Genomic DNA, 15,905 nt, shown 5'->3' on the forward strand with positions numbered 1-15,905 from the left:
ATAATAGAATGTAATGTCCCCACTTTGAAATAAAATTTAATAAAAAATAATAAAAAATTTAAAATACAAAAAAAAAAAAAAAAAAAAAATTAAATTAAAATATAAAGAATATAATTAAATATAATTAAAATTTAATTAAGTTAATGAATGGTCAAAAGACGTGAAATGAAAAGCTGTGGCTCCCTCAAACATGAGATATAAAAGGGAGAAGAGAACCTCATTTGAGGAGGGATAATGGGAAATCACAAGTGCAGATCTGATTGCGAAAGGTTGTGTCCCTTTCAAAGCGCAGAATAATGAAGAGTTGCACTCTTTCAAAGGGTGCTAATGGTGAAAGGGTGTGTCTCTTGCCAAAGGGCGTAAATGATAAAGAGGTGTGACCTCTCCCTCACATTGAGAGATATAAAGGAAAGGAATCGAAAGCCTCCAGGGATATCGCGATCGATCAGATCAGATTGGAACTGTTATTGAGTTACAAGCAGTAACATCCTTGTTCTTGGTGGTATGGGGATGTATTAATAGACTACAATATGTATGACAGTCCTACTTAATTTCTTATACCTTCGTAATACTTGAAAAACCAATATATTAAACGGTCTAGTCCTTGATCTTCTGCTAATGCCTTCGTGAGGATAGGTTGGTTTGTGTAGGAAAAGGTGGAGTAATTCGGTCACAATATGGGTAGATCCCAAGCTGGGTACGGTCATGTATTCCTGAAACCTTTAGGGGAAGTTCCCAAGATGGGGTATGGATACACATGTCCCTAAGAAACCTTGAGGGAGCCCACTTGTAGACTGTTTCAAGCACCCTAGCACAGTAATTCCACCATCTTCCATTAGGGTTAGAGAAGTGAGGGCAAACCCTAAATTTAATTAGCTATTCATTGCATTATATATATTTCTAACCCCAATAACCTAATTTAAGACAGAATAATGTTTAATGATGTATGTTAATTATTGGGAAATTGGCTGCCTCCTAGTAGGGGACATTACATAGAAGGGGCAGCAATTTCTAAAATTCCACAAATGGGCCGACATGGTGTGATTCCTAAAGGGAGGGTTATGAAATAGTAAAGTAAAATTATATTTAAAGTTTAATTTTAATAAATATCAAGAGACATTCAAAGAGTGGCGACTCTTGGATAAATAAGATATATATGGGAGATCATTCCATGAGAAGAAGACATGATTCAGGAATTATTGGAAGAAAATATCAAGTGACTTTGCAATTAAATAATTACAGCCAAAGAGGACACAAATCCTCCAAGAGAAAATAAAGAGATTTAAGGATGAAAACCCTTAATTTCTCCTATCAAGTTATTGGACAAAAACTCATAACTTGTCTAGTTATCAAGGATAAACATTTAGGGAAATAGCTTTAAATTGGAAGAAGATACATAGCATAAGAAATGTTCTAGAAAGGGACATTACATTCAAAAGATATTTGTCCAAGGCAAAACAAAAGGAAACATGATAAATAGGGGATGAAGGTTACACGCTGAGTTTAGCAAAATCCTTGATTCATTCCCGGAGTGTGATTTCCAAAGTATTCCTATGAGCATTCAAAGCCAAGTCTAGTTTACTGAAAGACAGAAATCCTCAAGGAGAGGAGTGTTGAGGAGTAAGTTGAGATTAGTCAGAACAAGTTTCGTGTGGAGAGTAACTAAAGGGGCAATACCATGGGACAGGGAGAAGGAAGAGATTGAATTAGAGTAAGGCTGCAAAAAAAGACAAAAGATGAAATTGAAGAAGGCAGTTTTTCTTGTGGTTGCTGATGTGTCTATCTTTGTTTGAATTTGTGACATTGTTTGACTAGTATTGTCTTGTTATCCTTGTCATTTGGAGCCACCAACCTTTATTGTGAATGTTTGGGTTTACTTTGATATTCTTGGTAAACCTATAATATTGCTTTTGTAATCCTAATAGTACTCTAAGGCACTCTGTGGTACAAGAGTAACAATTGAATTATCCATATGATTTTAGGATTAAGAAAATGTGTATATGTATGTAACCTGGAAGCAAGGACTCCAAATTAAGTACCATGAGGTCCTATGTGACACAGGAAGTTGTGAAAAATATTGTACATCTATCTGTGCTCAGTTGGAAAAGATAGGAGGCACTAGCATTCTGGAGATTGGAGCTCCAGTGCATGGTAGGTGGTTGGCAGCCATCTGAGTTGGTGCTTGGTGGAGGGTTTAGAATTCATTTTTTCTGATTTATCCAAGCTTGGGCCCCCTGTATTATGAAGTGAGTTTCAATCTTCTTTTATGTTTTTTCTGAATTTGTGTCTAGATAGGAAATTGTATTTGTGTGGTTTTGTAGTCCTGGATGCGTCTCATCTATTCCTGAGTTTGGCTGTAGCCCATTGGTATTGAGGAACAAAAAGAATGTGAAGCATGACAGAGGAAGTTTGTAGGCATGTTACTCATCTCAGTGTGTCAGGATGGTTGCTAGTCTGCAGCAATCATCAGAAGCTACTCATATGCTGCTCTCATTACGCTGTATGGAACATGATACCCATTGTGAGGGTGGCCAGGTGGAACATTAGATCTGCACACTTTGTTTGGCTGGTTGGAGCGACTGGCAGTAATGCATGAGGAGATATTTGGTGATATCACTTAAGCTTGCGATCTTGTGTTCTCATATATGTCATGCCCCAACCCTAAGGAGGAAAAGACAACATATAAAATAAAATACTACACCCCTGATCTGGATATTACAAGAATCAGCCTTGTTGAAATGGCGATCCATGTGGCATAAGGAATAATATCTGAAGCAAACCATTTTCAAACAACTGCGATTTAGAGATGAAACAACCGTTAATTATGAAAGGATGCCTCTTGGTAAGGGTTGTGTCCCTATGCCCCTCTCAAAGGCTATATAAGGAGAATCTCCCCATTGAGAAATGAGGGGAGGACAAGAATAAGGGTTCAGATCTGATAGGAGTAGTAAAGAACAGAAAGGAATAAACTTAAGACACATTCAGTTTGATACTTCTTCATTGATCGACCAAATGCTTCTTCACTTAACCTATGTTTTGTTAAAAAAGGATGACTCAAACAAGTCAACGAAGGGTTGCCTCTAACAGTGTTTCCTTGGTTAAAAGGCAACAGTGTGAACAGAGATTCACTGGTAAAATACTTAAGTATTAACTGAGAAAAGATTACATTTATAGAAATTACAAAGCATTGTAGCTAATAATGAAACCAACTACTTCTAACTACCTGCTACTATAGACATCTAATATGCCAACTAACTAATTATATTATTGACCATTAGTAGTAAAGAAATATTATTCTAACACTCTCCCTTAATGGTCAATCTATCAAAAACACCAAGTTGCCCCCTGAATTTTACAAATTTATCCGGGCTCAGAGACTTGGTGAGAATATCCGCAGTTAGATCCGCTGTCGGAACATACTGCAACTGAACTGATCCATCTTCTACCAGTTTCGGATGTAGTGACAATGAAGCTTGACATGCTTGGTACGTTCATGGAAGATTGGATTTTTTGCTAGTTCGAGCACCCCTTGATTATCAGTATACAAGGGAGAAGGACTTGTTTGCGGCATCTGCATGTTACACAGCATCCTCCGTAGCCAAACTACCTCACATGCGGCCTTGACTGTTCCTCGATATTCGGCTTCGGTCGAGGAAAGAGCCATGACCTGTTGCTTCTGGCTGCTCCAAGTGACGGCACCAGTACCCAAATTGAATACATACCCAGAAGTGGATATTTTGTCATCCATTGATCCTGCCCAATCCGAGTCAGTATAACCAATCAGCTTTGGATTGTTGCACCTGCTATACAGAATGCCATAGTCTGAAGTGCCTTTCACTAGGCGCAGCACTTGCTTCGCTGGAATCCAATGATCAGCTTTTGGGGCAATCATGAAGCGAGAGATGTAGTTGACAGCAAAACAGATGTCAGGTCTAGTGGCAATGATGTAGATGAGGCTGCCTACTAGTTGCCTGAATTCGGTTTCATCTATTGCAGGTGAATCAGACTTGGCTGATAACTTCAGCCCTTTCTCTATAGGTGTGGAAGCAGGTTTACAATCCTTCATTTGAAACTTGTCAAGCAAATTGCATGCATACTTGGACTGTGAAATAAAGATATTGTATGTGCTGAATTACCAGTATTGATCAAGTCATCCACGTAGACAACAAGAAAAAGGATATCATCATTGAAGAGTTTGACATGCAAATTAGTGTTAGAGGGATTGCGCTAAAAACCATGTTCAACCAAGTACTGATCAATCTTGAAGTACCAAGCTCGAGAGGCTTGCTTCAGGCCATATAGGGCTTTTACCAATCTGCAATCCTGATGTTCCTTACCAAGAACCTTGAAGCCAGGAGGTTGAATCATATAAACTTCTTCTTGCAACTCACCGTTGAGGAATGCACTCTTAACATCCATCTGGTGAAGTTTCCATCCAAACTGAGCTGCAATGGCGAGAAGAAGACGAATTGTGCTCATCTTGGCAGTAGGAGCAAAAGTCTCCTCATAGTCAATGCCCTCCCGCTGTGTAAATCCCCGAGCAACCAATCTGGCCTTGTACTTATCCAAAGTACCATCTGCATGATACTTGACTTTATAAACCCATTTACAGTTGTTAGGTTTCTTCCCAGGAGGCAGATCAGAAAGAACCCAAGTGTTATACTTCAGAAGACTATGGTATTCTGTCTCCATAGCCTTTTCCCACTCAGGAATGCCTTTAGCCTCGGAATATGTTTGGGGCTCATGGATGCTGTGGATGTTGGCCATAAGTGCAAAGTTGATTGTATTCTGCTGCTTTCTTGTGGCAGACTGATCTATCCTCAAGAAGCTCATCATCACAAAAATCTCCTATTGTCTTGGCCCACCATTTAGGCCGGAGGGTAGAAGTACCAACATCTGGCATTGGAGGAACAACATCCCCTGGAGTTTCCGGAACAAAGTCATCTGGATGTGAGTCCTGAGGAAAATCAGGTAGTGCTATATCATGACCGGTAGACTCCTCATCTTCAGAGTCAGAATGCTCTGAAGCCTTCCCATCATGGGAACTAAGAGGAAGATGAACACCAACATTAGAAGTCTTCACAGACTGAGTCGTAGGACTAGGAGTAGTAGAAGGCATAAATGGACCAGTAGTCTCATCAACCACAACATCACGATTGAAAATGAGACGATTTGTCTCTACATCAATCAACCTGTAGGCCTTGGGGTTGTCGCTATAACCAGTAAACATAAGTGTTTGGTTCTTTGAATCCAGTTTACCATGCTTGGCATGTGGAATCCATGCATGAGCAGTAGAACCGAAGACTTTCAAATGGCCCACTTTAGGCTTGCATCCTGATTAGGCTTCTTCAAGAGTCATCTTCTTAACGACATGTGTAGGTGACAGATTCAGGAGGTAGGCTACAGTGTAAACTGCTTTAGCCTAGTATTTCTTAGGAACATTTCTATGCTCTATCATAGAACGAGCCATTTCAATAATGGTGCGATTCCTACGTTCAACGACACCATTCTATTGAGGGGTGTATGGTGCGGTGAGTTGGCGCTTAATGCCATGTGTAGCACAAAATGTAGAGAAGTCATTGGAACAAAACTGCCCCCCGTTATCTGACCTTAGAGTGACAATTTGAGAACATAATTCTTTCTCAACTAAGGCCTTAAACTACTGAAATGTATTGAACACGTGATTTATTTTTTAGAAAATACACCCACATTTTTCGATTGAAATCGTCAACAAATAACAAGAAGTTCTTGCAACTAGTAACAAAAGGTGTATTCATTGGCCCACATACATCATCGTGAACCAATTGAAGGATCTTGGAGGCTCACCAAGAATCAACATCCGAAAATGGTGTCCAATTTTGCTTCCCAGCTTGACAAGCTCCACATACTCCATGATTTTGAGGTTGGATCCCAGGTAGACCAGCAGCCAAACCCTCTCGAGATAATTGAGAGAGATAGTGCACATTTAAGTGCCCATAATGCTGACGCCTAAGTGTTCTGATGGATGTACTCCTAGCAACCAGAGCGTGCTCCTGAGTATCGCCAGAATCAACAAGTCTATACAAACCATGATCCTCAAGTCCCATAGCGATTGTAGTACGAGTCTCCCTATCAACAATGCTGCAGATGGATGAACTGAAGACAACATCTAATTGAGGAGAATGTCTCATGATCTGATTGAGGGAGAGGAGATTATGTTCCATGCTTGGAACATAGTAGACATCAAGAAAAAAAAAATTTCTACTGCCTAAGTGAATCTGGACGGTGCCCTTACTAGCAACTGTGTACTCTTCTCCTCCAAAGATTACTGAATCTGAGAATGGTTCAAATTTTGTGAACCAATCCCAACGATGAGTAAAATGCCGCGAAGCCCCTAAATTGATATACCAAGCAGAAGAGTGTACTGGATCTGCTGTTCTCTTGACCATAAAAGCATAGAATGCAGATTCTTTTTGCTTAGAGTGCTCGGCGACATTGGCCTTTTGTTGAGATCCTCCCTGCTTCTTTTGTTCAGAAGCCAATCGAATTCAACACTTGGCCTTCACGTGACCAAACTTATGACAATAATTGCACTGAACATTCTTGTTGTTGTTGTTCTGAGAAGAACCAGAGCCTTTCGGCTAAGAAGAGGGAGCCTTCCCTTTGTTCTTAGTAGAAGATTTGGCAGAGAACGCTTGCTCGATGGAGGTGGAATTGGTACTACTTCCAAATTGTTGTCATTATCGATCTTGCTGTAAAAGCTTGTTACAAAGATCGGGAAACTTCAAATCGACGTCAATGGAAGTGATATTGAGCGTTTCGATGAAATGCTCATAAGCTTTGGGCAAAGTCTTCAGAGTGATGACGACCATGTCCTCTTCCTCCATTGTCCGACCAATTGCCTCAAGTTGATCACGAATGTCCTTGATCTTTGTCAAGTTATCCTGTAGAGGTGTCCTCTCATCCATCATAATAAAAAAGAGCATGTTCTTCAGAAAGAATGTTCTACTCTTGTCAGAGGTTTCATGGAGACTCTTCAATTGATCCCATATCTCCTTTGCAGTTTTTCCGGACGATACCTGAGGTAGTTGCTCATCGGTGACAGAGAGTTTGATGAGTATGACGGCTTCCCGGTTGTGCTCATCCCATTTGTCTTGATCTTTTCCGGCAGTAGTTGGACGTGAAGACATCGATACTCAAAATTGTCAACATGCGTTGCTTCCAAGTGTTGTAGTTGCGGCCTGTTTTTTCCATGGTGGATTCGTTTTTCAGCGGGGATTTTTTTTGCCAAAAATCATCACGCGATTCTTTTTGCGTCGGTTTCTTCCGCAATGCGTTTATTCACGCAACTTTCTTTAACGCATGAAGTCATTTTTGTGCCCGTTGTTCGGCTTATATAGCCCGATTTTGTGTGCTTGCAACGTGTAGGGTTTGAACGTGATTTTGCAGCCTTAGTCTCTTTTTTTACACGTAAAGGAATTTTGTAACCCTCTGTTTACCCGCACGACATTTGCTAAATCTCGAAAATTATTTTCGCGACCTGTTCTGGCTGCTAATTCGTGACATCCGTATTTTTTGTCCACGATTTCATCTTTTTTTTGTGCAGCTTCTTGTTTTTCGGCAGCAGAGATTTGTTGCACGATTTTTTGCGCCTGTGTGGTATGTGCAGATTTCGTGTTTGCCGCCTAGGGTTTCTGCAACTTCGCCTAGGGTTTTGACCCTTTGTTTCAAGGCAATTTTTTTTTCCGATTGCAGATTCTTGGTGGGTTTTTGAAAACCTCAACTAGGTCGCTGCCAGAATTTTTTGGGTATTCCGAAAAATTTCTGCCTCAAAAACCATGCTAGGGTTTCAGTTTCTGCCTTAGAATCTGACTTGCAGATTTCTTTAAAAAACCCTCTGTTTTCATTTGTTGGTTTTCATGCATTGGAATTTGTGCCTTAACCAGTTCTACCTCAGGGTATGTGATGGCATCTATGGCAAACATTATGCTCGAAAGTAGCCATAAATTCAACGGCTTCACTGGTAAAATACTTAAGTATTAAATAAGAAAATATTACATTTATAGAAATTACAAAGCACTGTCGGTATTAATGAAACCAACTACTTCTAACTACCTGCTACTGTAGACATCTAATATGCCAACTAACTAATTACATTATTGACCATTAACAGTAACAAAATATTATTCTAACTAACAGATAGTCATGAAGAGATGCAACCTTGGGGAGGGTAATGATCGGGGAGAAGAACATAACCCTTCATTACCATTGGAGGGATATATAAGGCAGATTGGTGCTAGCAAAAGGGACATGGAATGGAGGAAGGATATCTGATGTGAGTAAGAGTTATTCAATACAGCAGATTAAGCAATCTACTAGTAATTTGGTATGAGATATAGTATATTGTGCATTAATTATTATATGAATATCTTGTTGACATGGATCCTAATAAGATTAATATGGCATTCTATTCCTTTAAATGTATAAATCGAGTATTTATTTATCCCATAATCAATCAGATTCAAAGTTGGAGGAGATAAGCTAGGGAGATGAAATTTATCAGTTCCCTAGAACTAAGTAGACCACCCCAAGGGATGGACCTTGTCATAGTGGGATGTTCTTGCCGCTTGTGGGCCGAGGGGCAAGTTGTCATAGTTGGATGCTACGTGCTCTTGGGCTTAGTTGGGCTGAGCAGTTTACTGGTGCCCTTTCAAGTTTTCCTACCGAACCGACTATAATATGTTATGGGTTAGTCAGCTAGTAATAATGTTTATAATTCCATATAATATACTTGCTCACTAATCCATGTATTTGTTTGTTGTTTCTTAAGTTTACTAATGATTAAATGAATTTACTTTAGTATGTTACTGTCAAAAATAAATTTCATTGTTGGAATTGTCAAATTTGGCCACAACACGATTAATCCCGATTTGGGGACACTACAATATATGATGTTTCTTGTGTAGAATGATGCTTGTGGTAACTAGTAGGTTTGGTATGAGATGTTTGTTAGTATGTCAATGTGAGAGTACTTGCTCACAGGATTGGTGGTGCCAAAGAGGTAGCACAACAGATGGGAGGCCAAGGTTTACAAGGTAAATCCACAAACTAAATGTTCAATCTGTTATTGGATGGGAACACAACAGAAGGAGGTCTTTTATTAGGCAAGGATCATATTCAAATGTTGAAGGAAAAGAGTGGCATAACACCATTCCTGACTTTGAACCTAGATTGCCTCCTGACTTTGAACCTAGATTGCCATACTTCCAAGCGGGGTACCTGGAGTTGCTACCACTGCAGCTACCTCAGGATGCATCTCTACTTGCAAAGTTGTGAACTCTGGCAAATACTCAAAAAACAATCAACAAAAAATTTAAACCCTAGCTTTGAAAGAAAGAAAATAGAAAAAAAGATAAAAGATTGAATCCCTAGAAGTGCTACCACCATTCCTGACTTTGAACCTAGATTGCCATACTTCCAAGCGGGGTACCTGGAGTTGCTACCCACTGCAGCTACCTCAGGATGCATCTCTTATTGCAAAGTTGGGAACTCTGGCAAATACTCAAAAAACAATCAACAAAAATTTTAAACCCTAGCTTTGAAAGAAAGAAAATAGAAAAAAAAGATAGAGATTGAATCCCTAGAAGTGCTAGAGCACAATAAAAATTATTCACATACCCAAAAAAACAATCAACAATAATTTTAAACCGTAGCTTTGAAAAGAAAGATAACACCATTCCTGACTTTGAACCTAGATTGCCATACTTCCAAGTGGGGTACCTGGAGTTGCTACCACTGCAGCTACCTCAGGATGCATCTCTACTTGCAAAGTTGGGAACTCTGGCAAATACTCAAAAAACAATCAACAAAAATTTTAAACCCTAGCTTTGAAAGAAAGAAAATAGAAAAAAAGATAAAGATTGAATCCCTAGAAGTGCTAGAGCACAATAAAAATTAGTCACATACCCAAAAAAACAATCAACAATAATTTTAAACCGTAGCTTTGAAAAAAAAGATAAAAAGCTGAAACCCTCGAAGTACTAGAGCACAATAAAAAAGAGAGAAAAACTGGCAAAAGCCAAGGTTGAAAAAACAAAAAATTAGTCACATACATTTCAATTCCAGTCGATAAATTTGTTGAAGTGGTTGATAGATGAACCAATGAACCAATAAGCATTCAAAAGTATAGAACAAATAAGGAAAATAAAGCATTTGATGAGCATGCAACAATTAATCATGGGATGAACCCGAAGTAATTAAAAAATAATGTGAATATGAGTTATTACAAGGTGAATTCCTCCAGCATATAGGTGGAACTTCTTGTGATGTGTGGGCAACTGCAGTTTTACCTTTTGTAAGCTTAATAAGACATGAACAAAACTTACCACCTCCAAGATGGCTTTTATTAAGTTATTACTTATTTTCAAATAAGGCTGTCCACCAATAGGGTCTGCCTGAATGCCGTCGCTAAAATTATTTTTAGTGATATGCAGAAGATGCTTTTATATGTCAGATTTGGTCTGCATGAAAAAAAGACGATGCACAGAAAATATCCAACACAGATTTTTTCAATAATTGTTAACATTTATTTTTTCTTATTTCAGAAATAGTTTTTCAAATAATGTTTGATATGGGATTTGACATTGGCTATCAAAGCATTTGGTAAAGGATTCCAAAACGCACTCGCATTAATTCAGATAAGTTTTTATAAAAGATAACTTTGTATATATTCTGAAACATGCTCTTTTAAAGGCTTCTAGGATGCATTAGTTTGAGAGTTCAAGTAATAGGACATGCTTTATAATTGAACTTTATACACTACCTACTAGAAACTTCTTTTAGTGACTGAAAGGCTCAAATGAGCTCAGCAAGCTAAGTCATCTTTTGTGTTCTCTTATGTTCAAACACTGTTTATGTTGCTTTTGCACATGAAGAACATAAATAGGTTACTATTAGCACATCTATGAAAAAAATTATCCTAAAATATGAAGCATTTGTCGTTAAGAATAATTCTGTAAGATAAAAATATCTCATAATTCTGGAGTGCAAAATAACAAAAATGTTGGCATAAAGCTGGTAGGATGCATCTTGGAATAGTCTTTATCCTAATGGTTCTGAGGAAGGGGTCACTGTATCCAGGAAATTGTATTGATAATCATCAGTTTCTTTTAGCTGACGTAGTTGCATCTGGACTAGAGGGTTCCTCAATTAAATGCTTCTAGAAGGATCTGTATTTCTTATAATCTCAAGGCCACTTTTTCAATAGGCATTTTGACAGGACACTGAAAAATATAAAAGCCCGTTATTGCAAAAAATATCAGCATAGTTTTGATAAGTCAGACTTAGAAAGATGTATTTATAAAATTGTTTGAGGCCCAATGGTATGCAAATTTAATAGAGATGCATTGTATTGGCTATTGTCACTATATCAATATTCTGCTATTGTATTATAACAGTGTGATGATCTTACACAAGTTTTGTGCACTGTCAGGCGTATTGCTTGTATCGGCTGAATCGATTGGATGAAGCATTAGCAGCCTTAAAAAGTCTTGAATCAGACTCCAATGTTTTGCAGTTAGAGGCACAAATACTTTATCGTCAAGGCGCAATGGATTTATGCATAAGTAAGCATGAGAAGCTTATCCAGAAGTTCAAGATTGATTCCATTGAGCTAAAGACAAATATTATTGCTGCATTCATTTCTGGTGGAAGGTCTCCAGAAGTCTCTTCCCTAATGGGGACAATGAAAGTAAACCCTAATAGCAGCTTTGAGCTGGCATATAATGCAGCTTGTGCTCTTATTGAGAAAAGTAGCTTTGCAGAAGCTGAAGAGCTTTTGCTTCTTGCACGCAGGTAATATATTTTGTTTCACTGGCTTTTTATGGTAGTGATTTGATTTGATTTGAATAAGAATAAAATGGGAGTGTGTAAAACCAAGATTAGTTTTAATTTATGAGATTTTTCTACACATGTTAATTTGAGGTACCTGCAATGTACTGTGTTTGTATTAAGTACAGATGTAAATCTTACTAATGCCTTGATGTTTATCAAAAATTCTGTGCTAGTGGGAGTGTTATTATTATTGGGATTTAGAATGCCACTAATTTGGATTATAGCAAAAGGACTGGCTTAGTTACATCATCAACATAGTGTAATGAATATTTCATTTCATTTTGCTGACTATTTCAGGATTGGCCAAGAGATGTTGATAGAAGAAGAATATACTGATGAAGAAATAGAAAACGAATTAGCACCCATATCTGTTCAGCTTGCATATGTGAAACAGGTTTTTTTGAGCTTTCAGTGAACAAAATCCAATTTTGAATAGTTGCTCCATTACGTTTTTTTTCAAATTTTTTTTTCACGGAAACTCATTCTAAATAAGTTAACTCTGACAGGTTTTAGGGACATCTGGGGATGCAATAACAACCTATAACAATATCCTAAAACAAAAGCTGGCTGATTCTTCATCAATTGTAGTGGCGACAACTAATCTCATTGCACTCAAGGGTACAAAGGATGTTTCTGATGGTTTGAAGAAATTAGACAAATTAATTGAAAAAAGTGATGGAGGACAAGGATTGCAGCTGGTTGATGGCCTTGAGTATAAGCTCTCATCTAGGCAGAAGGAAGCAATCTATTGCAATCGCTTGCTTTTGTTGCTTCATGCAAACAAGTTAGACCAGGTATTTTGATATTTTTAGCTACTTATGCATTTGTGTATTGAGTTCATATGATACTGAAGTTTGGAATTCTAATCTAGAAGTAGCTTTTGTTTGTTTAGGCGCGAGAACTAGTATCTGCCCTGCTCAGCATGTTCCCAGATAGTTTGATGCCAATTTTGCTTCAGGCATCCTTATTGGTTAGAGAAAATAAACCTAATCGAGCAGAAGAAATTTTAGGACAGTTTGCTGAAAAGCACCCAAATTATACTACATTGGCACTTCTTACGCAGGCACAAGTTGCTACAGCTGCTGGCCATTATCTGGTGGCTGTTGAGTCTTTGAGACGGATCCATGAAATACAAAACCAACCTGGTACTGTTGCTACCATGGTATCTTTGAAAGAGAAGGCAGGTGATGTTGATGGGGCAGAAGCTATACTTGACAGTGCTATAGACTGGTGGAACAACAACATGGGAGAGGATAAACAAACTTTGGATTTGATAATGCATGAAGCAGCTTCCTTCAAATTCAAACAGAAGAAGGTGAAAGCAGCAGGTGATTTGTTTGAACAGCTTGTCAGAAGCTCTTCACTTGTTGTTCGTGCAGAAGCTTTGACTGGGCTTGTATCTGCTACAGCTCATACAGATCCTGTTAAAGCAGAGGTTTATGAAAAGCAACTCCCACCCCTGCCAGGTCTATCAAGTGTTGATGTAATAGCATTAGAAAAAACACCTGGTGCGAATCCCACTTTGACAGGAAAACACCTTCGGGCTGAAGATGCTGCTAAAATGTCTGAACTAGGAGAAGATAAAAATAAAGCCAAATTAAGAAGAAAACGCAAGAGAAAACCTCGATATCCTAAAGGTTTTGATCCAACCAATCCAGGCCCACCACCTGATCCAGAAAGATGGCTACCAAAGAGGGAGAGGTCTTCCTACAGGCCAAAGAGAAAAGATAGAAGAGCTGCACAAGTAAGAGGTTCACAGGGGGCTGTTGTGAGGGATAAACCTGTTGATTCTTCAGCAAATGGTCCTAGCAGCTCCAAATCTGGTCAAGCATTGGGAAATGCTGGAAAGATGACAAACACAAAGGCTAGCTCAGAACCTGCGAAGCCCTCCACTAGCAGTTCCCAAAAATCCAAAAAGAAATCACGTAGGTGATTGAGAAGGAAACAATGGAACCTTTTAACTTACATTGCATTTTTTATATTTTATTGTGCATTAGATAATATCTTTAGTGATTCCTTTATCTCCATCTTTAAGCGTTTTTGACTTGCCTTTAGTGAGAGGAATGAACTTAAGGGAGTTCACTCATAGTCCAATTTTGGCCCACTTGAATTCGAAAGGGTTTTAGTTTTTTGCAATGTGTTGATTTATGTGTTTAAACTATTTGAAATTCTCGGAGTTAAAGCATCACTTTTTATTTTTCTTTTACTGGTTGCCCCTCATTTTCTATACCTTATTTGGAGGGATTTGTTTGTATCCTAGGAAGTTTTCTCATGTAAGAAGATTGGTTGTAATAACTTACTTTTCAGCATAGTGAGAGATTTATTTCTTTTCCTGTTCACATATGGCATATACTTAGCATTGTAATTGACGTTTTATTTGAAGGTTGCATGGATTTAATGATTATATGTTCAATTATTTGCAATGATGATTGATATTAATATATTTTTTTTCCCTATAAAATTTTTCATGATGCTATGACATTTCAGTGCCCTATGAAAGCAATTAGATAATCACAGTCCAGGTATGAGGAATAGGTAGATGCATGCAGTGAGTATTATCTGACTCCTTGAGTGCAATTGACAAATAACTGGCATTTTGCAATCAAGATGGAGAACATGTAAAGCAAAATCTTACACCTTTATTTTAGCTGGATTCTAATTTGTGATATAGAAAACCCTAAGGTTGTATCATGCAAACAAGGTATCCTTAACTCTAGTTAGCCATCACCTTGGCTTTGTGCTTCATGTCATAATTATTTGATAGGTTTTAGATAGATTGTATCTTATTGATGCGAAGAAAAGTTTCCAACAGGCTGCTTATGGAACGTTGATATAGCTATATATGCTTGGCGGAAAGGCCCTTTTCCATCATAGATTTCTCATACCCAATTCAATTCGAGTGCCATTGTTGTGCTTTTTATTAATAAGTTGGCAAGCTACTTAAGAGTATGTCATCCGCGACTCCGCAGTGTCTGGTCTTCTCTGCATCTTCAGGGAAGGTTGTATGACTGTCACAAACTTTCCATAAGAGATCTCTCTTACACTCACTTGATTGGCATGGCATTCTTGCATGAGTGCATATCTTGCTAGGTCACTCCACCACCTGTCAAAAAATTAGACACATGACGACTAACTCTAGTGCCTTAAGTCTGTTACAACAAGGTTACTTGAAATCTCATCATCATTTAATTTAATGCTTAACTGGAGGATGTTTGTTGGCTTTAGTTTTCCGATGTATCAATGCAACATAAGGGCCTTGCACAAACCTGCACATTAAAAAGACTTCTGCTTGATGCTGGCATATTACTTAACTGTGAGGCTTGAGCAATCATTGAAGGCATAGAGATTATCAAGACGGGTTAGGTGGAAGATGGAGTAAAGAATGTTGTCTATATCTACCATGTTTTCATGCACAAAGAAATTAACATAAGGAAAGTTGTAGGAACATTCTTCTACTTCGTTTCTCAAATCGGTTATGCTTGAAAAGGAATTTTATTCATAAAAGTTTACACACTTGTTCACAGGTACATCCTAGGTGTCAAAAGCTCTGTGCTATCACAATCATGTATTGTTTACATTTACCTCTGTTGGGTACAGATAAGGTCAGGGTACTGCTATTTATAGCTAGGGAATCTGATTGGAGGCCAACCAGGTGTATTCATCTGTGTACACCATGTGTGTCCAGCATATCAATGCTTGTACATCGCAGTCTTTTTGTCTGGCTTTTTGTGTTTTCTGGCATGGCATATCTATGTGTCTGACTTGCTTTACCTTGCGGCCTTTGGTATTTGTCTTTCTGTATTTTGGCACACGTATATTTGTTGGTATCCTGTTGCAATAGTCGTTGCCAATGACCCCAAACTTCTTTGTTGTTTGTGCACTTTGTTTTTGTAGATTAGTGTGCCTTGGAGACTGTTACAACAAGGTTACATCGAATCTCATCCCCATTTAATGTGTAATTGGAGGATGCTTGTTGGCTTTAGTTTCTCTATGTTGTTTCACAACATAAAGGCCCTTGTGCAAACTTGCACACT

At 38.3% G+C, this 15,905-nt stretch overlaps 1 protein-coding gene across 1 annotated transcript in view; it reads left to right on the plus strand.

Annotated features, from left to right (window-relative positions):
• Positions 1–14,077, plus strand: part of LOC131029752 (uncharacterized) — a 38,751-nt gene extending 24,674 nt beyond the window's left edge. The window contains exons 2-5 of the mRNA XM_057960398.2: positions 11,471–11,832; positions 12,169–12,265; positions 12,378–12,665; positions 12,764–14,077. Of these exons, the coding sequence (XP_057816381.1) occupies positions 11,471–11,832; positions 12,169–12,265; positions 12,378–12,665; positions 12,764–13,804 (1,788 nt within the window). The 3' untranslated portion in view covers positions 13,805–14,077. The remainder of the gene's footprint in view (positions 1–11,470; positions 11,833–12,168; positions 12,266–12,377; positions 12,666–12,763) is intronic.
• The last annotated feature ends 1,828 nt before the right edge of the window (positions 14,078–15,905 follow it).

This window comes from Cryptomeria japonica, chromosome 9, assembly GCF_030272615.1.
Source record: "Cryptomeria japonica chromosome 9, Sugi_1.0, whole genome shotgun sequence".
Lineage (NCBI taxonomy): Eukaryota > Viridiplantae > Streptophyta > Pinopsida > Cupressales > Cupressaceae > Cryptomeria > Cryptomeria japonica.